This window comes from Cervus elaphus, chromosome 2, assembly GCF_910594005.1.
Source record: "Cervus elaphus chromosome 2, mCerEla1.1, whole genome shotgun sequence".
NCBI classification, from domain to species: Eukaryota; Metazoa; Chordata; class Mammalia; order Artiodactyla; family Cervidae; genus Cervus; species Cervus elaphus.
The window spans coordinates 14,623,972-14,649,001 of NC_057816.1; the positions used below are offsets into that span (position 1 = coordinate 14,623,972).

At 45.5% G+C, this 25,030-nt stretch overlaps 1 protein-coding gene across 1 annotated transcript; it reads right to left on the reverse strand.

Moving 5' to 3' along the window:
- Positions 1–564: 564 nt before the first annotated feature.
- On the reverse strand, positions 565–24,751 carry TMEM45B (transmembrane protein 45B). Its single transcript, XM_043873131.1, has 6 exons — positions 24,606–24,751; positions 4,935–5,130; positions 4,252–4,458; positions 3,115–3,299; positions 2,517–2,662; positions 565–1,496 (listed from the first exon to the last, which is right to left on the reverse strand). The coding sequence occupies exons 2-6, from the start codon at positions 5,113–5,115 to the stop codon at positions 1,385–1,387; spliced, it is 831 nt and encodes a 276-aa protein (XP_043729066.1). The 5' UTR covers positions 5,116–5,130; positions 24,606–24,751; the 3' UTR covers positions 565–1,384.
- Between the last annotated feature and the right edge of the window lie 279 nt (positions 24,752–25,030).

Here is a 25,030-nt window from a genome sequence, read left to right on the forward strand (position 1 = left end):
TTCACTCCTGAGCTGCTGGCTCACCCTGGGAGGCTGGTTGCCTGTCATGTAAGTATAGCATTCCTTCCACAGAGCATCCGTGCTTCACACAAATGGCCTCTGCCGGGTTGGTGTGCAGTAGTGGAGGGTGCAGCACAGAGGAGCTGGCCTCTCAGTCTTGCTGAGGACTGCCTTAGGGGCTTAGTGACTTTGTGGCCTTAGGCTAGTTAGTCCTGTTCCGTGAAGTGCCCCATGTGCTTGCAGTGCAGGCAATTGTGAGAACCTCACGAGATTGAGTGCGTTTCGAGGTCTGGGAAATCCTGTACGAATGAGTGGCACTGGCGGTCCACACGGCTTTTCACGTCTGTCCTAACCCACTCTTAGAGAGCCTGATTAACTCTACATTTTCTTCCCTGGAGAGTTCATAGCTGGATTCTCACTGCCTGGGATGTGCTTTTCTACAGGGCACTGCCACCCCCTTCATGTCCTGGGGACACCAGTCACCCTGCATGGAACTGCTTATAGCTCTCCCTTTAGGGGAACTCGATGCTGGACACATATTTTATAATCCTTAACAACCATTGCTATGCTGGTGCAAAGTAAATCTTTAATAAATATTTGTTGAAGGAAGTTTAAAAAAGAAAAAAAGATCCAGAATTAAGACTTGCATATCCAGTGTTTGTTACCTATTCAAGATTCACATTCTTTGAAGGATTTGCAGGATTCTTATCCTTTGCTTTCAGCTATATTTAAATTCAAGGCCTCCCTTGACCTGACTTTTCTCTCTGCCTCATGGAGGTCTCTCAGCACCCTGTCATTAGGTACTTCCAAGAAGTAAGAACATCTGAGATCAGCCCTCAGCTGGACCAGACTGGCTTCCTGGTTAAACACAAAGTCACTTTGGCTCAACCTCGTTGTTTATCAATAGTGAGTGGTAATACAATCTTCTGGAGTATTAGGATTAGTTAGGAGATGCTTAACAAGTAATACTTAAAATACCAAAGCTTGTGTATTATTTTACTTAAATTAGAATTGTCTCTCTAAAGGTTCTGTCATTGACTTGATTTCTGATAGGAAAGTACCTGCCTCATTTGAGAGAAACGGGGCTAAATTATCAAAACAGTAAATTCTTCTGGGTTTGTATCCTGAATTCATCCAGGGGGTCACTTTCTGTTCTAAAACTTTCAGTCTGATTTCTCCTTATTCTGAGACGCACATAAAGGTTGACTTCATTTTTCTCGACAGAATAGCACACCCACACGGACCTTAGTTGGTTAAGCAAGAAGGTGGGACCCTGGGAGCAGATCACAGTGAGGGCAGCAGCGGAGGCAGGGAGCTGGCCCGCTGACCGCTGGCCGAGCGCCTACAGGACACGCCACCCTCCGCTGCTGACTGGGAGCCGCCTCTACTCCTCGTCTGAGCCACTCAGGAGGGCCTTCCGGTATGTGTGATCTGACCTCAGCTTCTGAATCCCAATGACTTCTCTGTCTTCCGGCCTCTTCACCCGCGTCAGGAAGCTGTAATGGGGACAGCAAGGGCAGATGGGTGAGCCCCCAGGTTGACATATTCCCTCACCCAGGAGTGCAGAGGCATTCCCTGGCTCTCAGGGTGTTCTCTCTGTCTCTTTCAAATACTACCTTTCTGGCTGCTTAGACAGGACTCTCTGGTAGATGAAGGGCCTCACAGTCAGTAGTATTTACAGGTTAGTGTTGTAACTGAGACTGGACCTCGGTCTCCCGCCACCCCCAGGTAATCATTTCACAGACCGGGCATAGAACTGAAAGGAACCATGGCCTGTTTGCCTGCTGTTTAATGTGTGTGGAACTCTCTGGGTGAAGCATCTCTGCATTGGGTAGGGAAATCAGGAACCAGGAGAGAACGAGGCATCTCTGACAACACAGAACTAGTAGGACCAGGTGCATGGTGGTTAGACTTGGGCTCTGCTGTTTACTCCTGGGGTGACCTTGACCCAGTTACCCAGTCTTGCGAAGCCTTGTTTTCCCCAGCTACAGACATCACGTGCATCCTTCGCAGGGGAGCGTGAAGCGAGGTGATTTATACACTAAGCGTAACCACAGTGCCGGGGCACAGGCAGTGCCTGGCACTCAGAGCTGCTCTCGTGACCTGGAGTACCAGTGTTGTAGTGAACGCCTGCTGCTGTCGCGTCTCACCTGAGGGGCACGTGTGCCTGGACCCAGCACTTAGGTGATGGGCTCCGAGTGAACCAGGACAGAGTCCTGATGCAGAGCTGCTCCTGTCAAACCTCCGACCTGAAACCCACCAGAACTGCCTTCAAAACCCGGGTCTGTCCGATCTCTGTGACCCGAGAGGTCCTTTGCCTTCTCAGATTTCATCACCCTCGTGTGCAGGCACACAGAAGTAGGCATATGGCTGGCCCTCATCACGTGGTGGATGTTTGCACTGCTTACTTGGGAGAGGTGGTCACTGGAGATAAGAACAGTGTGGGGTGCTACATTTCCAGGACAGGGCTGGTGAGGAAGACACACTTGACAAGAGTCACCTCCTCTTGGACCTACCAGTAAACTAGCGAGTAGCTGGCGGCCACGATGCAGAGCGCGGCCAGGTAGTGCCAGCAGAAGCACATGGTGACGAACATGATGTTGTCATCATTGTTCTGGTCCCATTCAGGGCCTCCAAAAGGCGGGAACAGCACGAACCCAATCTGGCGGATTAAAACAGAGGAGCCAGCCTTGCCGTTAGGTTAGTTGGACCCGCAAAGCCCCCAAGCCTGCCAGGGTATTCACAGTTACGCAGACAGCTCACACCCCACCCCTCTGCTGGTGTTGAGCGGCCTCTGTGCGGGGAATCGCTCTCAGTTAGCTCCGGGTCCTTGCTTAAAGTTTCAGGGCCCACGTTGCAGATGAGCAGTCTAGCAAGGAGAGCCTGATAACGGTATTAGTAGCTCTGCTGGGAAGGTGGGTCAGGGACAGCCTCGGCCTGCTCGCTTGTTTATGCGTCACAGGATGTGGATGGCTATGGTCACACAGGTCATGGGCAGTGGGCAGAGAAGCGGGCCCTAAAGCCCTATGCGTGATGCATCAGTGCTGCCTCTCCTGGCCTGCTCAGCACACCTGCTTCATCCTGGCTCACAGCAGGTGAGGAGCGTGGGTTTACCTGCCAGAACCAGGTGCCCTGAAGGAGGAGGAGGCTGGTGCGGAAGAGTTCCAGCACGACGTTGTCCCGAAGGACTACCTCCACGGCGAGGCTGAGGGCACCTCCAAATACAGCACACAGCAGCAGGGAGTGGATGTGCTGGTCCAGTGGCGGCCGGTTGTGCACGTGGTAGTAGAAGAGAAAGCCTGAGCGGAGCAGAGGACCATCAGGCCCGAGGGTCCTCTCCCGACCTCAGCCTTGCTGGGAAGTGTCTGTGAAAGCTGGAGCTTCCAGCACTCAGGAAGTCAGTTCACGTCATGCTCGGGGGCAACCCTCTGATGCAGGATGTGTTGTGCGTGTGTAAGTGTGTAAGCAGCACAGGATGAATCGTAACACCTCTTCACCGAGATGGTAGGGTACAATACAGGACAGTGAGATGTTGCTGAGGTGTGACAAATTGTGTATACCTGAAATTCAGTCTTACCCTCCTTCAGCCTTTATTCAGTTCTTCTGCAGTACAGAAGCAGATGAAGGGGTTGGATCACGACATGCTTGCATTTTCCCAGTTAACATGAGTTACCCTGGGAGCTGTGTGCTGGCTGCTGGTGGGCCTTCTGATGGAGCCAGACAGTGACTGCGCTGCATCAGGGTGAGGTGCAGAGCCCTTCTCCCCTAACCAGAGGGTCACCCCCTTGCCTGATGGTGTGTGGAGGGGCCGCGCAGGCGGGCAGGAGTCGTCTGTGCCTAGCGTGCTAATAAGTTGCTTCAGTCCTGTCCAATGCTGCGACCCTATGGACTGTAGCCTGCCAGGCTCCTCCATCCATGGGATTCTCCAGGCAAGAATACTAGAGTGGATTGCCATTCCCTTCTCCAGGGGATCGTCCTGACCCAGGGATCGAACCTGCATCCCTTGCATCTCCTGCATTAGCTGGCGGGTTCTTTACCACTGACACCACCTGACTTCGGCTAAAAATCCGTACTTTCCTGCACTGCTTTATGGAGTCTGCCATTTGTACCATCCAGGGCACAGGATCAGGTCCTCTGTAGGGTTTTCAAGTTCAGAGGGTGGGATTTTCTGGGGAAGGTAACTAAAGTCTCAATATTTCTGATCTTTTGTGGTCCAGTCCCTCTAAATCTCCATCCATACCACTTCGTTACCTTCATTGAAGGCGGCCAGAGCCATAACCAGTCTGTCCAGCCCCAGGGGGACGTGGGTGATGAGGTAGGTCAGCATGTCCACGATGCCCGAGACTGCGAAGAACAGGTACATGGTGCTGTGCTGCCAGTTCATGAGTTTTACCCAGTGGTCCTCGTGGTACAGGTGGAGGTGGGGCCCGTCAGGAACAAACTGCTCTGCCAGGATCCCTGCAGGGAAACGAGAGTGGAGGTCAGGGAGGGGAGAACCGCTCCAGGACCAACAGACGGCCAAGTGACCCCCAGGGACAGGTGGGGGTGGCCACGGCCCTGTGGACCCACGTCGCTGCCTCAGATGCCATTATTTCCATGTAAGCTATTTGCCAAGAAGTCTGCAGACACGTGCCTGTGTTGTTCCTTAGGGGGACAAAGAGCAATAGGAATGCAGCCACACAACTACAGTCCATGGGGTCGCAAAAGAGTCAGACACAACTTATCGACTAAACAACCAACAGCAAAGGTGCTATCAACCATCAGCCTACCAAAGCTTGGTACACAATGGATGCTATGGTAGGATATTTAGCACCCAACTGAAAATTCTCCGTTACCCCTACCGGTGGAGAAACTTGTTTCACAGGGGCCAGGAGATGGCTTATGGGTTCTGGGTTTGATGAGAATTCCCTGAGTCAGATGACCTCCAACCTTACCGATGACTGAAAACAAAGTTCTGATTGCAGCTTCGATGATCTCGAGACGCTGGTAGTGATGGGTTAGTTGGCTGCTCTTCTCCTTTTGATAAAAGTACTTCAGTGGGTGTTTCACCGACCACCACAGTCCAACTATCAAGAAGAAGCTCCCGGGGAGCGCATGGCCCTTGAAGTTCGCCATCAAGTCCCAGGACACCTAAAGAGTAAGGCGACAGCTGTTAGGTGGCTGAATGAAGACAGAAATAGTTGTTTCTCTAGGAAACATGATCCATGACTGAGGCTTCCGAGTTGTAAGCTGTAGTAAGAAAGAGCCCCTCCTTCTCATAGAACAAACCTGTGTTACAGCACTGAAGTCTTATCTGTTCAGTGAGTTAACAAGCCCAGGAGAATACACTAGCTCTGAGGCTTTTTTTTTTTTTTTTTAAAGTGAAACTGTTGGTTGCCCAGTCATGTCTGACTCTTTGCGATCCTATGGACTACAGGCCACCAAGCTCCTCTGTCCATGGGATTTCCCAGGCAAAAATACTGGAGTGGGTAGCCGTTCCCTTCTCCAGGGGGTCTTCCTAAACCAGGGATCAAACCTGGGTCTCCTGCAATGCAGGCAAATTCTTTACCATCTGAGTCACCAGGGAAGTCCAAGGTTTTAAAAGAATGGGTAAAATAAAAGGGTTGGGGGGACTTTGCTGTTGGTCCAGTGGCAAAGACTCCAAGCTCCCAGTGCAAGGGCCCAGGTTCCATCCCTGGTCAGGGAACTAGATCCCACATGCTGCAACTAAGAGTTTGCATGTCACATGTAGAAAATCAGTGCTGCAGCTAAGATCAGGAGCAGCTAATTTTTTTTTTTTTTTTTAATAGAACGGAGGGAACAGAGGATTGGTAAATACTTCCTGATCTTAGAATAGAAAAGCCTTCCTAAACATAAGAGTAAAAGAGGGACTTCAAAAAGAGAAAGTCACCTGCATAAGCATCTTACATATGAAACAATCAGAAGGCAAACCATTCAGGAAGACGTCTGCAGGAGCTGTGATAAATGGCTATTCTGCTACGGAGCTGTTACACATTAGTAAGGAAAAGACCACATAAGAATGGGCAAAAGATGTGAATGGGAATGCTAATTGATAATTAATACTGTAAAGATGTTCTGTTGAAAATACTGTTTTTTCACCTAATTTGAAAAATTAAGGTTTTTTTATACCCCTCCAAGTATAAGGTCATTCAGATTTGCTAAAATGACAAAGCCTGTCATTCAGCCAGAGATATGCAGAGAGCTTTATCTCAACTATTCTGTGACTCATTTCTAGGGTTTTCCGTGTTAAATTCCAGGTTGGCCTGCTGCTCACGCAGCTGGGGCTGTGACTGCAGGCTAGCAAAGCTGTGCATTTATTTCCCCTGCTCACTGCCCAGCATTCGTTCCCATGTTTACGCCATGAAGCCAAACTTTTCTTAGCCTGCCCCCATCACTGTCATGAGCTGTGTCTGTATAGGCAGCCGAGTGACTTGTTTTCATGGCCAGCACCACCTTATGTAAAAGTCACGGACTGAGGGGGACTTCCCTTGTAAACCAGTGGTTAATATTTACTTGGGGTTTGATCCCTGGTCGGAGAGCTAGGATCCCACATGCTATGTGGCCAAAAAACTAAAACAGAAACAGTATTGTAACAAATTCAATAAAAGCTTAAAAAAAAAAAGGTCAACATTAAACAAAAATCTTAGTAAGTCATGTGGACCGAGTCGGGGTGGGGGGGACCCCATTAGGGTGCAGCCAGAAGGCCACAGTCTCCCACCGTTCTTACCTGAAGGTCTAAATCGTTTCTTAATAAATGCTGCTGGTGAGAGTCTAGCTGAGCTCCTCCGAAACATCGCTGCCTTGGCACCTTTTGTGTGGCAGGTGGCCTGCAGGGGCTTTGAACTGACACTAACCTCTTGTGAGCATGCCCTTGAAACAGCTGCCGAGTCACAGTGATAAACAATCTGACGTCCCAGGGCCTTCCCCACAGTGTACCCCTCGGATGAGAAGCCTGCAAAGCATACCCAAACCCTGCTCTTTTTGGTCTGAACTGACCAGTTTGGCTTCCCTGGGAACCCTGAAACAGTCCATCTGTGGACCCTAGTAAGGGCGTGTGTCCGCAGTCCTGCCCCTTCTGCCTGCACACTGCCTTGTCCTCCTCCCACCTTGCCCCCGATAACGGGCTCATCCAGGTCCCCTGGGTAACCAGTTTTTCTATTTCAGTTCTCTTGTAGGCGTTTGTCAACAGGCTCACCATGCGGCATTCCAGGACCCTATTTAACAAGTACCTTAGGAGTCACCACAGCTTCTCCATTTATTGTCTACCTTGGCCAATTTCCAGTTCCTAGAAATAGGTGGTTTTGGTAACTTTGTCTAGCAGTATGCTTATTGTGGAGGGGGAGGGGGGCAGGGGCTGCAGAAAGGAATTGCCTATCCATTGCCATTACTGGAAGGCCCCCTTCTCATTCTTTATTAATCCTCTACTGGAAAACATTTTTCAAAATTTATATTTTCATGTAATGGTTAACCCTGTTCCTCTCCTGATCAAGCCTGTGACACTCCTTTGCTTTCCTAATCAGAGTACAGAAAGCCACCTTTGCAAATCCTCCTTGCCCTTCCCTGTTTTTCTGAAAAGCAGAACCCTAAATGGAAACAGCCCTTGTCTGCTTGAGTGGCGTCCGCCCAGTTTGTCCAGCCTCACCCTTCCCATCTACCTGTTTCAAAATTCACACCAGTGGATCCTAGGACCTGCACCTTGTCTGGAGAAACCAGTTTTAACTTCCTGTGTTCTTCTTGGAAGGCCAAGTATCCTGATTTGACAGGGGAGAGGAGCAGGGGAAGTTTCTTCCATTAAATCAATAAGTTATTGCCACAAAGACCCACTGTATATAGCACAGGGACCTCTGCTCAATATTATGTAACAACCTAAATGGGAAAAGAGTTTGAAAAAGAATAGGACATGTGTATACATAACTGAATCACTTTGCTGTATATCTGAAACAATCACAACATTGTAAATCAACTATGCTCCAATATCAAATAAGAAGTTTAAAAGGCACAAATTAATAGGTTGTTGTTCGGTCGCTCAGTCGTGTCCAACTCTTTTTGCAACTACCTGGACTACAGCCCACCAGGCTCCTCTGTCCATTTGATTTCCCAGGCAAGAATACTGGAGTGGGTTGCCATTTCCTTCTCCAGGGGATTTCCCAGCCCTGGGATTGAACACGTCTCCTGCATTGGCAGGCAGATTCTTTACCACTGAGTCACCTGGGAAGCCCAATAGGTTACTAGATTAGCTACATTATAGATTGTCTAGAGAGTGAGGATGGGTCCAGTCTTGAAAAAGAGGAAATGAAGTAATTTCAAACAGAACAGTAAAAATGTAGACTTCTAATAATTTGTACAATACTATTCAGATAGACTTAAGTCCTTGAAAAGTCCAGCTTAAAAAAAAAATTGTGAAATAGTAAACATTTAAGGGGTGAGGGTCCTTGAATACACAGAATCCTGTAAAATACTTCAATCTAAGGAAAGGCTATAGATAGGAAAACATTAGAAAGTGGTTTCACAGAGATGGGCTTCCCTGATAGCTCACTTGGTAAAGAATCTGCTTCCAATGCGGGAGACCTGGGTTCCATCCCTGGGTTGGGAAGATCCCCTGGAGAAGGGAAAGGCTACCCACTCCAGTATTCTGGCCTGGAGAATTCCATGGACTGTATAGTCCACGGGGGTGGCAAAGAGGCGGACATGACTGAGCAACTTTCACTTTCTTTCCACAAAGACAAATTTCCTTGCTTTTAATATGTTTACTCTCTTTTGATATCACACGAGATAAAATGGGAGTATGAAGGGAGGGTTAAATGTTTTGAGGGATAGTAGCTTTGAGCTAAGGCTGGAAATCAAGAAGGCTAGAGGTTTGGGCAACTTTTCATGCGGAGATCACTGAAATGGAACATTAAGGCTTCATCTCTTTCCTTATACTCCTAGTTTTTAACCCCCCCCCCCCCCAATCTGTATTCCTTCTTTCTCATTTAAGGTAATTGAAATGTAAGACAAGGTAGAAGTCGTCAAAAGAAGAGAAGGGGGTGAGAGTGGGGAAGAGTCGGGAGCGAGGAAGGGAGAGCCCTAGGAGCAGGGGAGGTGGTGCAGAGGAAAGGAGAAGCCATGGGTGGCGCCGTTTGCCTGTAGTTAATACGGTGCCTTTTAAAACAAATCCAGTGCTTCCCTCTATTGTAGATGGGGAAAGTAGGAACTGTGAAGGAAAGGGTGTATGGAGGTGAGTGAGAGGATCAGAAAAAGAAACAGGAAAAATGAACTTCATTTTCTTTCTCAGGTGTTTCATTTTCTTTCTCAAAATTAGCAGAATCTAGGACTTGGCATCCACAGCAAGGGGAGCATTAAAGTCAATTTCCTCAAATTTGTGATGACAGGATACAGATGCGTAGACTACCAACTGTCACAGTCTGAACTTCTGCTTCACCATGGGATAGTCTTCACCGTGGAATGTTATATGACCACTATCAAGAAGGAATTAGTGTTAACGCCTGTTCTTCTGTAGGGCTTTCCATGAGGTTCTGTTGGCGGAGACGTGAAAGATGGAAAAGACCACTTACAATACGATCCTATTTTATGTAGCACTGAACGTGCCAGGTATTTGTATACATGTGTATGGGTATGTGGTTGCAGGAACAGGGAAAACAATATGGAAGATAACTTGAGAGTATATCATGCTGTTCATTAAGCATTTCTAGCTGTCCCCTGGGCACGTGGTGTGGTTGCTTTATTATTTTGCATATCTGGTTATCCCTGCTATTTATTGAAAAGACTCTTCTTTCCCCCACTGAATTGTCTTGGTGCCCTTATCTCCTTTTTATTCTTGAAAATGGATTTCATCAATCTTCAGGGGAGGGCTTTGCCTACAATAACGTCAAACTGTGCTGAAGAAGGGTAATTTAGCTACTGTGACACATAAATTAACTATTCTAATACAGTGTACAGTGTTGTGACAATAAAGGGAGAACTCCAGCCTGAGGGAAAGAGGAGGAAGGTTATAGAGGGAAGTATCACTGAAGCTTACTTGAAAAACAAGTATTGCATGTAGTGTGGATACAAGGGCTGAGAGGCGGTTGCAGCCAGGCATCCCTGTGGCTGGATGATGTTGCCCAGCACTCTTTCTCTTCCATGAGGTATGTATGTGAGGGCAGGGGTGGGGGGAATGCATTAAGTCTTAAAATTGTCTCTATTGGGAATGGAAAAAAAACAGTCTACTTAAAAGTCAAAGACCTTGGCTGAGTCCCCTATACTCACTGAATCTCAGTACGCCTCTTTCTAAAAAGGGACCTTAACAGTCTACCTCACAGGGATCTTGTGAGGATGAACTGAAAATGTCTAGGAGCTAACTAGAAACAAGTATGTAATAAGTATCAGTTTTGTCTCTTCCGTGATCCTCTAATTCCCATTCCCATGTTCAATGAAGGAGAAACTGAGTCCTCTCTCTTAGAACCAAGGCTACTGTCCTTTGCTTTGAGTGGCTGACCCGGAGGTGGGGACGTCACTGTGAACCTTCATGTCACCTTGCAGATGGTAGTGGCTGGGTGGTGTTTTTTTTTTTTTTTAATGGGAACAGGGGATGTGTTTGGCCAGTTGGGCATAGGTTATGGGAAGAATATAGCGTATTCTTCTACTGCAGAGCATGGTTTTTATACTTCCTGAATCTGTCCTTCCCAGGAGAAACACTCAGGATTTCTGGTCTGCATTTACTCTGGAATAGAACCAGCAGTGCCTGACTCAGTTTTGCTCACACCGCTCCTTGTTTACCAGCCCTGTGAGCTGCTTAAGCAATAGAAGGCAGGAGAATCACAGGGTGTGGTGTTGAAAGTCCCAACAGGCCAGTGTGACTGTGGCTTACTCCTGAACTTCAGACAAGGTGTATCCCTACTCTGTGCTAGCTTAGGAGACCTCAAGCACCTCTGAAGTCCATCACTTGTCTTCAGAATTTGACAGTATATCTTTGTTATTTTCTCTGTGAGATGGGTTCTTAGAACAGCATGGTCAAAAGGAGTAAGACCAGAATGAGTCTGAACCTTGTTCTGGCATGAATGCATTATGATACGGAACAGAATTACCACGAACAAGAGCTCAGTTAGGAACTTCGCTGGTGGTCTGGTGGTTAAGATTCTGCCTTCCAGTGCAGAGGACATGGGTTCTATCCCTCGTAAGGGAACTAAGGTCCTACATGAGTGATCCTACTCGTAAGATCCTACTAAGCCTGTGAGCCACAACTGCTGAGCCTGCGTGCTCTGGAGCCCAAGTGCCGTAACTAGAGCAGCCCATTTGCCACAATGAAGAACCAGTACAGCCAAAAAACAACAAAAATGAGCTCAGTTACCTCCCAGCTTCATTTAATTCCTCAAAAAAAGATGATCTCATTCCACCTTTTTTTTCTCCTTGACATGAACCTATGAAATACAAGACTTGATGCATAAGAAAGGATCCCTACTAGCAAAGGGTCTATAATCTAGCAGGGAACTAGATACTTGTGAAAAGTTGAACATCATGAGGTATACTGACAGTGATTGCCTGGGGACATAGAGTAACTCTCAACAGAGAATTTGAGAAGGCTCCACAGAAGGGCTGGCATTGGAGCTGGACGTTTCTTGATTGCCTTATCAAACTGTCCTGAAAATCAGGTGGTACTGGGATCTTAAGGACTGAAGAACAAACCTGGGCTAAGTCCCACTATTTCTGAAGCTCTAATAAAGAACTTTAGCCTCTGAGTCAGAAGACCTGGGTCCAAAGTTTGCTTCGAACTTACTCCATGATCTTGAGTAAGATACATAAGCTCTTAGGATCAGAATTTCTTTGTTTATTATGAGAAATGGAATATTTCCTGCTGCTACTGAGTCCAAGCTTGCTCTGCTCACCACATGACAGGCCAATGAATTGGAGACGAGGTATTGAGGCAAGCAATACGACTTTGGAGAGCCAGGAGACTGAGAAGATGCAGACTATTGTCTCAAAATAACCATCTTGTCTGGGTCTGGATGCTAGGTTCTTTTATAGATCGAGGAAACAAAGTAAAAAGACCATTAATCTTGCAAACATCTCCTAAATGGTAAGCCTCGGGCAGAGAATGTGATAATTTCTCCCTTTCTGCCATCTATGGTGGACAGTCCTGAACAAAGGCACTTTTAACAGTCAGGCAGAGGGGCAGGATTCTCTGAGGCAGGCCATTATGCATGATTATGATTAAAAAAAAAGCAATGAAAAGCAGGTCAAATAAGCAGCTCCAATTTGGAGTTAGAATTGATTTTTCCCTGAAACAGTTTCCCACTGTCTAAATTCATTCCAGAGTCTTGTGGGAAAGGGGGCAATGATTCTTCTAATTGCTATGTCCCATGGGTCTTTTTCAGAGTGTCCACCACGAATGCCAGTGTCCCAAATGTTGAGACTTGTCTTCCTTTGTTCCCCTTGAAAGTCCCTACTTTATTCCTATAGACTTGGAAATACTGAACTTCAAACCCAGGAACCAGCATTTTAAGTTAAAGAATTGTGCTTTTCTGTGTATGGGAAGATGCAAGAGTCAGGGTTCATTAAAATCATTTCCTTGATAGTGTCCGCTATCTGGGGCCTGCGGTCTTGTATTCCTCAGGGTTCACCATAGGGAGTGGCCTCCATCTGATGATCGCCAGATGGCAGGTATTCTCCTTCCTCAGGGCTGGCTGGCTCATGTTGGAGGGCTGCAACTGCTGATTGCACTTCTCAGGTCTCCCCCTCTTGGTTAGGAATTTGACCAATATTTGGGAGACATTTCTTGATCAACTTTTATCCCATGGTGCTGGAAGACTCATCCCAGTTCGGGCAAAAATTCTTGATATGCCATTCCAGTTGCTAAATTTTGGACCAGGCCCCATCAATAATTAAAGATTCTCTGGGTTCTCTCTAATTATAATCCAGAAGACATTTTCCCTTGTTGCGTCATCCCATACCTAGAATCACACTATTAACAATTGTTGTATGTTATAAATATGATCTATTTTCTCAAGATGTTTAGCCATAGAAGTTTTGTTGGAGGCCTGATTACACTTTGATTACTGTCAGAAACAACAATCTTAAACGTTAGGCAGGATGTAAGTAATAACAGTTAGTAACATTGGACAGTGATATACTGCATAGGGAGACACAGTGCTCACCAAAGAACAAACAGTGATCAGTGTAACTAATTGTAATCCAGTTGCAATAATGGAGCAACCAAAGAAGCCATAACTGATTTAATGAGCTGTTTGCAGTTTCATTGTACTGGCCACACTTACTTTTGCATGGCTTAATCTTTGAGACAAGCATATGTTACTGGCAGGATCAACCAGGTAGAGACGGGGGGGGGAAAAGGGTAAATGTTTCATTTCTGCTCACAAAAGGTAAAATTTACCAAGTTACTGTAAGTCATAATTAGTTTAAGGAGGAGGTTTTTCTTATACCTGGAAAACATAGGTTTGAACCAGTAATTTTTAGATGGAAACCACAAAAATTATGACCATATTTACCAGTTCACTCAGTCCTAGGTAACTATTTCTTTTTGTTAACAGCTTTATGAAGCCAACAGGTTTCCCATTAGAATTCTTCAATTTCTTACTCAGTTCAGCACTATGGTCAGAAAGTCAGAAACTTGTATTTATCCCAAAGTCCTTTTTATAAATCTTGAAGGGGAGGCGTTTTTGCAAAGGCATCACAGTGAAACCATAACTGTCTATAGTAACAAAAGACTTAAGAACTCGTGTTTAAACCTGATGACAGTGCAGTTGACAAAGCAGCCCAGTTGCTGTTGTGACATGCAACTGCTTCAGATAACAACTAGAATTATGATTGATAATATATTGCCAAGACATATCAGAATTCCACATAGTATGTAGAATCCCTGTACCATTTACCACACTATATAACCTAAGATGATGTATTACTCACTTGACAACACTTCCCATGTAATTTAGTACACTAAGTGAACCTAATTAGTTTAATATCTCCCTTTGGGGTGTTTCAGGGGCTCTTGGAAGCATCCCAAAGTTAGCTAGAGGTCAAAAGAACTTTATTATAACTTGATTTGGGAAGTTTTGTCCAAAGAAACTTAAAAAAACTTAAAACACAATAGGGTCATAGGTCATTGTGAAACAATAGTTATTTACTTAGCCAAAGTAACAAAGATTTCAAAGGCAAATACAGAGCAAATCGTGTAAAAGTAAAGAACTTAAAATTTGTTATAAGCGTGGTTCAACATCATCAGAAAACTTGTACCATGCGCAAGATTCTTTCCTCAGTGTCACTTTCCACAAACCTTTCTGTAGTCATCACTTATTTTGCTCATCATTAGAGGTAACTTAGTCACCTCTAAATCAGACTTACTTCCTTTTTCCTTAATAAAAATGCAATTCCAAAAGAAAAAAAAAAATGCAATTCCATTCTACATGCCTTCTTTACTGAAAACACACCTCCTACTTTCCTTCAGCAACCATGAGCTGACCTTATTGGTGAGCATAAATACCAGTGATAATTTTTTAAAGTATTTGCTTTCTTAGAGAACATCTCAAGATGGCACCAAACATTCATTAATAGTCAAAGATATCTTTAGTTTCTCTGTAAAAGGAAGCCAGTATTCAGTAATTAATGTTTCAGTATTTTACTTACTTTACTTGGGAGTGACCTAGCTGTTCAATAAACTTCCATCACCACATACAAACACACAAATAGAGAGGCCTTGCTTCTTATTTCAAGATGTAAGCCCTGAGTCAGGTACAGCAATGTAAAACTGATCAGTTTACAAAAGAGGTTGTATTAAAATTGGGTTACTGCCACATGGAACAAGTCAAGCTCACCTGGTTAGACAGCTGAATATTTGCAGGAAGAGAATTTAGGATTTCTAGTTACCTTGGACAGGTCAACTTCTAAATTACTTTACCTTCTCTAAAATTGGCATTTTAAAAGACAACAGAGAGGAGGGTTCCTGAGAAGACCAGATGGGACATTTACATCTCAAAGATATAGGCAGGTTTCTCCTAGGATGACTAGGTTTCCCCGTTTAATACCAAAGGGGAAAGAGGTGAAGGTAAGAGGAAAGACAGGCTGAAGAGCCTGCCTTATGGTTCTGCCAGGAAAGTGGTGGCCAGGGGAGTGGGCTCAGTGTTTTGCTTGAACCAGTATGTGCCAGATGGCACATGGGAACCTTGCTGTGGGGGAAGACGCCCTGCCTGGTAGCCTGGTCTGTTCTGTGACCCGCTTATCCTGTCATGGGAGCCTTCAAGTGGCAGGTGCCCTAATGGCTTTTAAGGCTTGACCCATGCCCACACAGTTTTAATTGGCCTGTTGCTCAGCTTAAAGGAGAAAGAGGAGAGGAGAGTCCTCACCTAACTGGGTGTCAGCTACTGGGGCACAGTGGGTTGTGGGACCTTCAGAACATGCCAAAGAGTAAGCCTGGCAATTGAGTTCCTCAATTGCTTCCATAGCCACTTGCCTGTTTGCAGAGGGTTTGAGGAGAAAGAAATGAGAAGCGGGGGTGGGGAGGGGGGAACCTTAAAAGAAGTTCTTCTCGTTTAAGCTCCAGCAGTTAGTACTAGATGTCTGTGTGTTGCCACAATAACCAGAATAAACCAAACCAGAGCCAGTCAGAAAGCCACACTAATGTGACTTCCCAGTCCCACTAGACCTGTGGCCTTTGTTCAAAATGCCTTGTACAGAGTTTTTCTTCACAGGCAGAGCTCCCCAAGCTGGAGCTGAAGCTCTCCACTGTCAGTTTACCTAGGGCTCCTGTAGGGGAAATCAGAACTGAGAAATGGAATATTTCCTGCCACATTGTAAACAGGGATTTCACAATCGTCAGTGAATCTGGCTTTCCAGTGTAAGCTTCTGAGCCCTCAGGGCATCCAGGAAGGAGGAGAACACCTGCGTGATCTCATAACCACTGGGCTGCAGCCACTCCCTATGGTAAGCATGGAGGAACTCACGATGTGAAAATAGAGGACACTGGCCCCAGATAGCTGAGATGCATATGAAAGGAATGATTTCAGTGAGCCCAGACTCTTATGTCTTCCCATACATAGAAAAGTACTAAATTCCTTAACTTGGGATATCTGGTTTTCTTTAATTCACAGAATACTTATGATGTTCAGACTACCTCCTTTTTGTTGCAAGCTTCTATTTAACCTGGTTTCTCCATTCACTCCTTGGAGCAGTTCTCTTGAGGGTCACTTGAGATGCTGTTTCCCGGGCTTAAAAATTCCCACTGAATAAAACATAACTCTCAATTTTCAGGTTGTGACTGTTTTTTAAGTCAACAGAATTGGATGCCTCATGAGCAGGGGAGCCCTTGGTTCGTTATCAGTGTTTCTCTCTTTTGCAAAATGCTTCTAACTGTAAGACTGTATAATTGTGAGCCATTCAGGGTCCATTGCTCTTCTGATAATGTATCTAATATATGCCCCAAAGAGTTTTGCTTCAGGATAGGTGAAATAGTTCCCATTTTTATAAGTTTGATAGCACCAAAACACAAAAGATGTAGGCAAATTCCTACACAAATGACATAGTCCAACACTGATGCACAGATGAACCAATTTCCAACTCAGGTAAATAAATTTACCCTGCAAAATAAATGAACAAATTCCAACTAGGCTGCCTATCCCAACAAGAACTAGTTCCCCAAAGAACTGATTCCAATTGAATTGGTTCCCAACTAAATAAACCTTACCCTACAAAACAAATGGACTAATTCCAACTAGGGTAGGCTTATACCTCACGAGAAATAGTTCCCCAATGAACCAGTTCCAACTCAGGAACAGTCCAAGAACAATCCCCCTCTCCAACAGGGTGGAAGGAAGAAGTGAAATTCTTAGTCATTCAATCGTGTCTAACTTTTTGTAACTTCATGAACTGTAGCCCACCAGGCTCCTCTGTTCATGGGATTCTCCAGGCAAGATTAGTAGAGTGGGTCGCCATTTCCTTCTCCAGGAGATATTCCCTGAGCACAGAGGAAACTACCTGTCCTTTGTTACAAAACTCCTATATATCCCAGTTCCTCCCTTGCAGTTTCTCAGAGCCATCTGAAATGCTGTCTCCTGGCCTGTGGTCCTCATTTTGTCCTAAATAAAACTTAACTGGAAACTCTCACATTGTGTGTGTATGTGTGTGTTTCTACAGTTAAATGGATATAGTTTGGAAGAGGTAATTTCCATGGCCCTTCCTAATTCTAAAATCCCTTTGTGAAACAAAAAATGAAAAGGAACTGTAACTGAGAAGGACCCTATGGGAACTTTCCCCATATCCTCTGCTTTAGCTCCTTTATGAATTCATTGAAAGGACTGATGTTGAAGCTGAAGCTGAAATACTTTGGCCATCTGATGCAAAGAACAGACTCATTAGTAAAGACCCTGATGCTGGGAAAGATTGAAGGCAGGAGGAGAAGGGGATGACAGAGGATGAGATGGTTGGATGGCCTTACCAACTTGATGGACATGAGTTTGAGCAAGCTCCGGGAGTTGGTGATGGACAGGGAAGCCTGGCTGCTGCAGCCCATGGGGTTGCAAAGAGTCTGACACGACTGAGAGACTGAACTAAAGTACCCAGATAACAGTATTTGATGCATATTTCCTGAGTTGTTTTGCAGATGTAAAAACCTCCCCTTCTCTAGCAAGTGGAAGATGTTAACTACTTGATGACCTTGCGCATATAGCCACAGACCTCCTGGAGCCTAAGGACTGATAAGGTTAACTCCTGTGACATCACCCTATTGCCTCACCATCAGCTAGTCAGAGAATTGTGCACCTTTACTCTGAGACCCCCACCCCCACCCCCACGCGCCCAACCCGCCTTTTAAAGATGCTTTGCTGAAACCCTTCAGGGACCTTGGGCTTTTTAGGACTTGAGCCACCTTATCTCCTTACGTGGCCTAGCAATAAACCTTTCTCTGCTCCAAACTCTGACATTTCAGTTTAAGAACTTATGTTAACAGAATTTGAGCCAGTTGAGTCATGGTGAAGGAAGATGAAAGTCAGCTTACGGATGTCATCAACAGAGGGCCAGTTACCAGTTGCCACTTCAACATACTTAGAGTAAAAGGGGGATATCTGGATTTGAGAGATGGGTTATTTTTCAAGCAACAAGGGAAAAAAAGTTTAACATATTTCCCTACCCCACTTTCAGTGAAGTTGTCCAGCACTTTCTCAGTGAACAAGATGGCTGCCCAGCCTCCGGCTTCACTAGTGGCCCTTCTTGCTCTGGCAAGCTCTTTCTCCCATTTCCCATAGACTGGTTTGAAAACACTTAGCTTTCCTCAAACTTGAGTTCAGCCTACGCCAGATAAACCTGTTCTCGCTCTATTAACACTGAGGAGTGGAATGTTTCCTGCCATGTCAACTGCAAAAGATGTCACAGTCATTGGCAATCACAACCCTCCAAGGTGAGCTGGTGAACCCGGAGGAAAAGTCAGGAAGGAGGGCCAACCAGGAGCTCCCAGGATAAGAAGGAGCTCAGAGAAGGAATGGGGGCTGGTGAGTCAGAGATGTTTCCAAGAAAGAAAAAAATCAAACTGGCTACTTACTTGATGTTGATTAACTACTGAGATTTTACCATCTTGTCAAGGGATAGACTGAAAGTACCGGGTTGATCAAAAAGTTCACTCAGTTTTTTCCATGTTACAGAAAAACACAAATGAACTTATTGGCCAGCTTAATAGTAATGTGTACCCAAAACCTAAGCAATTGAAGAAGATGCAGCAATGACTAACTCCAGTGGGCAGAGAAAAGGTATACAAGAAAAGAGGTGTAAAAACTCTTGGTTTATCACATGGTTGAGTTGTGAATATTTACATGGGCATAAAAATGTAAACCCTAAATATTACTATATAGAAAATATTAGAATATAATTATATAGAGACCTTGCAAGAAAGGGAAGTGAATGTGAGGTAGAATTATAGCGTTTAAGAGAGCTAAAGCCTCATCCTTCCTGTGACCAATTCATGTTGAGGTTTGACAGAAAACAACAAAATTCTGTAATGCAATTATCCTTCAATTAAAAAATAAATTAATTTAAAAAATAACCTCATTGGATGCATGAGACAAGTGCTCGGGGCTGGTACACTGGGATGACCCAGAGGGATGGGGTGGGGAGGGAGGTGGGAGGGGGGTTCAGGATGGGGAACACATATAAATCCATGGCTGATTCATGTCAATGTATGGCAAAAACCACTACAATATTGTAAAGTAATTAGCCTCCAACTAATAAAAATAATTGGGAAAAAAAAATAAACCATGATGATGGCTGCATAAAAATAAATAAACAAATAACCTCATCCTTCAAGGTAGGATGTCAGCAGATATTATCTAGAATGGTGTACGAAAAAAGAGCCAATATTTGCATGTTATTTGGGAAAATGGTAGTAAATATAAGAAAAACATAGCAAAAAGCATTGAAAGTGGTTGCTTCAGGAGAGGTAGCTTAGTATTGACTCTGTAAAAACCTTGTAGAACTTAACAGATTTATGTGTATGTGTGTGTGTGCTCAGTCATATCCAACTCTGCGACCCCATGGACTGTAGCCCACCACACTCCTCTGTCCGTGGAATTTTCTGGGCCAGAGTACTGGAGCGGGTTGCCACTTCCTTCTCCAGGGAATCTTCCTGACCCAGGGATTAATCCACATCTCTCGTGCCTCCTGCATTGGCAGGCAGATTCTTTAAAACTATAAGTTTGTAGGGCCTTCTGTTTTTTCATCCTCACGCTCTGATATTTCACGGTGTTGTAAGTTGATGTTGGGCTTTTTTGTTTGGTTTGGTTATTGTTCTAAGTACTTTACCTTTTCAATCTAAAAATCATACTCTTCAGTTGTGGGTGGTTTTCTTCTGTTATATAATTCCTACTATTCTTCCTGAAACTTATATTAATTACTTAGATGTTGGATCTCTTGAATCTGAATTCTAATTTTCCTATCTTTTCTATTTTATTTGTTTTGACCAAAATGGGGAATTAAAAAAAAAGGTGATAGCCTCAAGAGGAGTGAGACAGAAAGCTGTTGGAATAAAATGAAGCAGCCTTTACCAAACTCCTCCAAATTCAGTGTTTTTCAAGTTGTAGTCCTGTGACCACCTGCATTCAAATTACCTGCAGTGCCCAGTTTATAATTCAGATTCATAGACCCATCCCAGACCTAAATAATCGGCATTTCTCAGGGCCAGACTTGGAACCTACAATTTCAAAAAGTTCCCTAGATCCACTGTCTTATTTATTTCTTTTTAGTTAACCAAACAATAAAAGAGTAAATAAAATGAAAAACAACAGCAGATGTAGAAAACAGAGTCAGTGACCCATAAAACACACTGTGGCAGATGCTGCTATTTGCTTTACCAGATATCCTTTCTTCCTTATTCACAGGATCCTTGTTTTGCTGTATTGGCAACACATCCAACTAAAACACTAGATTTAGATTTTCTCAGGCTCCTTACAGTTTGGGGTGGTTGTGAGATGTAAGGGGTCTACTGAGTGGAGCTTCCTGGAAAGATCTTAATGTTGCAGTAAGTCCCCTACATATGAACAAGGTCGGTTCTGAGTCTCTCCCTTTTTGAGGGAGGCTGAGTTGGGTCGTCATTGCTGCATCAGGCTTTTCTCTAGTTGTGGCGAGCCTGGGCTACCCTGTAGCTGAGGTGTGCAGGCTTCTTGTTGCAGAGCATGCGTCAAGGGCTCTGGAATGCTGGTTCAGTAGTTGTGGCTCATGGGCTTAGTTGCTCCATGGCATGTGGGATCTTGCCATAGCAGGCATCAAACCAGTATCTTGCTAGGCAGGATCACTGGATCACCAGGGAAGCCCTGAGAGTGTGTTTGTAAGTCCAATTTGTTTGTAAATCCAATAAAGTTAGCCTAGGTACCCAATACAATTGGCTGTATAGTACTGTACTGTAATAGGTTTATAATACTTTTCACACAAATAATGTATAAAAAACATACACAAAAATAATGAAAATATTTTTAATCCTACAGTACAGTATCTTGTAGTGGGTACTTCTCCAGGAGTTGGTACGAGCTTCAGGAGTTGGTGATGGACAGGGAAGCCTGGCATGCTGCAGTCCATGGAGTCACAGAGAGTCAGACACGACTGAGTGACTGAACTGAACTGAACAGTCCCTTGAAATGTACAGTAGACAGCAGGCACACAGGGGCTGGTGTTGCGTGAACAGGCCAGAAGAGTTATTGATGAGGAAGGAGAGGAGGGGGGAGATGGTTGAGCTGAAGGATCGCCAGCAACAAGAGACAGAGGGCAGGCTGCAGTTACCCTCACGCGTGATGGTGATGGAAGGCATGTTCACATCTTTGAAAGTTCACACCTTGAAGGTTCATATACGGGAGACTTATTATATTATAAAAAAGGGACAGACTCATGTGGTACATGGCTTCTGCCCTTCTTTCTATTAAGCACAGAAGAGCTGCCTGTCCTCAAGTGAGGCTGAAAGCATGATAAGAGTGGAATGAGCCTACTCTAGCTCTGGACTTTGCACCTCCAGACATCTGGTGCTGAGGAGAACAAACTCCTTACTTACTGAGCCCCCCATAGCAGGGTCTTCTGTGACTTGTAGCTACACGAGGTCCTCATGACATCTGATACTTATTCAAAAGTGTGTTTGATATACTGTATATTGAACACTTTAAACCATTCAATTTATGTAGGTAGGAAATCTTCAGGAGACCACATGTCAGAAATAGCAACTGTCTGGACACTGGGAGACCTAGGTTTTCTCTGTAATCCATTAGCAAAGTACATTTGGGGAAGCTTCATGGGGTGTTTGTTTAATTTTCCCTGAATCCACTTTTCTTCTTTGAAAACAAGAAGATTGGTCTTAATAATCTTTAAGGCTATCCTCAGCCCTAAAATATTTTGTGATCACATTGAACAAAGATGGCTATGAAATGTACCCAAAAGAGTGTTTCTACATTTAGACTGTATGAGTTCAAGTCAAAATACATTAAACAAAACACAAACCACCCCCCAATCTAAATTAAACAAACTAAGCGACAAAGAACACATGAGGAGTTGTGATGTCATAGAGGGATTTCTGGCTTGAGATCTGGCTCTGCCACATAGGCCTGGGACAGAAACTGTCTTTCTCAGTCTGTTTCCTCGTTTATGAAATAGGGCTGTAACTCTGACCTCGCTGGTGACTCAACAGTAAAGAACCTGCCTGCCAATGGAGGAGATGTGGGTTCAATCCCTGGGTGGGGAAGATGGCCTGGAAAGGAAATGGCAACCTATTCCAGTATTCTTGCCTGGGAAATCCCAGGGATAGAGGAGCCTGGCGGGCTACAGTCCGTGGGGTCACAAAAGCGTTGGACACGACTTAGTGACTAAACAGCAATAACAACACTCTGACCTCACAATGCTACTTATTAAGGAAAGTGCCCAGTACTCTGTAAAACCCCATTATGATCTGATACCAGGAAGAGATGGATAATGGCTTAGACATCTAAATCCTGCCAGGGGAATACACGAGCGTGCTTTGATGTTTGCCGCTTAATTCTTCACACAAGGTGGATAGATCTTTCGAGTCTCCTTCTTCCTTCTGTCGTGTACCTTGAGACCCATTTTATTTTTATGTAGGCGAACAGACAAGAGAAACAAAAACAGCTAAAATTGAAATCCTCTCTATTTCTCACCCCAGGGGAGAGGGCTGGCTGGATAAAAGGGAAGCTGGGTTCAAACAAAACGTGGGAATTACATCACTTATCTTTGGCTAATAATTGTCCATATTCAATATTGTATAGTATTGTGAATAATCTAGTTTTTGCTATAAAACCTGTCTATAGAAACAAGTGTAGACTGGAGATTTGTCTACAGATGCAGCCATTAGCTGATGACACAACAGTGACTTCTGCTCTCTTACAATCATAAACAGGTTTGCAATAACAGGAACTTTGGCTGCGGGAGTGGCCCTATGTACAGGAAAATTGCCTTTATCCATTTTCAATGAGCAGATGCACTTGAGGGAAAGAGATAATCTTTTGATTACAGCCTACATAGATAGGTAACATCTGTACTTTGACCAACTGAGCATGGCAGCCAATGTTACCTTGAAGGTGGTGGTGAGATAAGAAAGCGGAAGTTTTTCTTTCTTTATATGCCCCTTTTCCCTCAGCCCTGGCCAAATCCCAACAGTTTTGAAATGCCCTGTGCTAAGATTAGGGAAGACACATTACCAAGGATATATTGGTGTCATACTTTAAATAAAGTTACTGGTGAGATTCAATAACTTCACTTAGCCCATCATAACCAACACCCCCCAGTAGAGGCAGGGAGGAACCCATAGAATGTAAGGAAAATTGCAGAGTGTGAGATAAGCAAGCCACTGTTTCCATTGTGTATGGATGAAGTGAGAGGAAATCCAAGGTCTTTGAAAAGAAAATTGAATGTTTGCCTCCTGTAGTCCCAGAACAGATAATTCATAACCAGAAACCACACCTTCTTCCTCAGCCGATGTCAGGTGCCCTCCCCTTGTAAAATTAAGGGGCCATATTAATAGAGCCCTCATATTAATCCCACAACTTTTCCAGAGACGCTGGAACAGAGGGTAACTACATCATATCAAGCAGACAAGCTCTCAGTCATGAAGAGCAGGTGTCGGCTGCATAGCTCACAGTGTAGCATTTTTCTCCCCAACGGTGTTCAACATGGAGCAAAACCCAGATTGTATTGAATGTGTTGCACATCGGGTTAAAAACAGGACACATTTCCTTTAACCATAAGCTACATTACCTATTAAAGTGAATGTAAAAATACAGGTAAAATCCATTTGTCAGTTTATGAGCCAAGCAGAGCCATGGGCGGGGCGACCGTGCCAAGGGTCAGGGATGCGAGGAAAACGGCAGTCGCAGAGGGCCGTGGTGGAAGAGAACGTGAAGGAAGGGGTCATTTCCGCTTACTTTTAGACAGGCGCCTGGCTAAAATTTTAAAGTGATTTATTTCAGAAAGTGACTGGTTTCCCCGTTGTTGCAACACAAACCCTTCTCACGTCTAGGGTTAGCTCCTGTCTCCAGGGGTTCTCCCTCTGGACCCAGACAGGAACACCTAAAACCTCTCCAAGCACCGCTAACCTTCACCCCCTGCCCCTCACATCTCTCGGCCCACTAGCCTCTTCGTGGAAGCTAAATAATGGCTCAGGGGACAATATCTGTCAATCGCCTCTTGCTGTTAACCTCCTGGCCTAAGGGGGGATGTGGTCGGCGCCCTCATGGGGGTGGAACTGCCCATTGAGGGTCGCTGTAGATGCACCATGAGCCTCGGACGCAATACAGCTCTGGTCTCCAGGCGGGACGCCAGCCGTCGCCGCGGGAGTTTCCGATTCTGGGGCGGAACGGATGCTGGGGCTTCACAATGGGGAGCTCGTCTCCCCGGGCGACACGGTAGCCCTGCCAGGCTGGAGACGCAGCAATATTCACACCAGGGCAGCCCGCGATCGGACACAGGTTCGGGGCGAGGTGGGAGCCGCCAGGTGCGCCATCGGCCAGCCCCGAGGGGGCCCGGGATCAGCTTCCCATCCCTGGGCCTCCAGCGCCTCCCGGCCCTTTCGAGTCGCGCCGCCTCCCCTGACCGAGCCCCCTTCGTTGGCCGCTCTCCGAGCCCTCTGCCCGCAGCCAGCGTCTCACCTGCGCCGAGCGCCTCCGGGCCGTCGGTCCGTTGCCTTGCTGCGCGCAGAGTGCAGCCGCCACCCAGCAGGTTTGACGGCCCCTCCCTCTCAGCCAGGCCGCCACCAACCGGCCCTCCCCGTTCCCGCTCCACCTCCCGCAACCGCCCGGGTGCTGGGCCTCCCGTCTCAAAGCCCGCGCTGGTCTCCACGCCCCTGACCTTCCTGCCCCATTTTCCCCAGACTCCAGACACTCCCTAAGGCGTGTGCTCCCACAGGGACCGGGCCGGGTCACCTATGGCTGGCTGTGACTAACCTTGACTTCCTATGATGCAACGCAACTAGAGAGCCTGGGAGGCGACAGCGCAGGCTGGTGCAAGAAGACTGTTTAAGTCAAGCAAACAGGGTAAATAACCCAGCAAACTAGTGGGGGAGCACCTTCCACAG

Coding starts and splice junctions, on each gene's coding strand:
- TMEM45B (XM_043873131.1), bottom strand. CDS start 5,115: ATGGCGAACTTCAAGGGCCATGCGCTCCCCGGGAGCTTCTTCTTGATA. Junction 3,300..4,251: donor TCTGGCCGCCTTCAATGAAG/GTAACGAAGTGG, acceptor TGCTCCGCTCAG/GCTTTCTCTTCTACTACCAC. Junction 1,497..2,516: donor AGCTACTCGCTAGTTTACTG/GTAGGTCCAAGA, acceptor TCCCCATTACAG/CTTCCTGACGCGGGTGAAGA.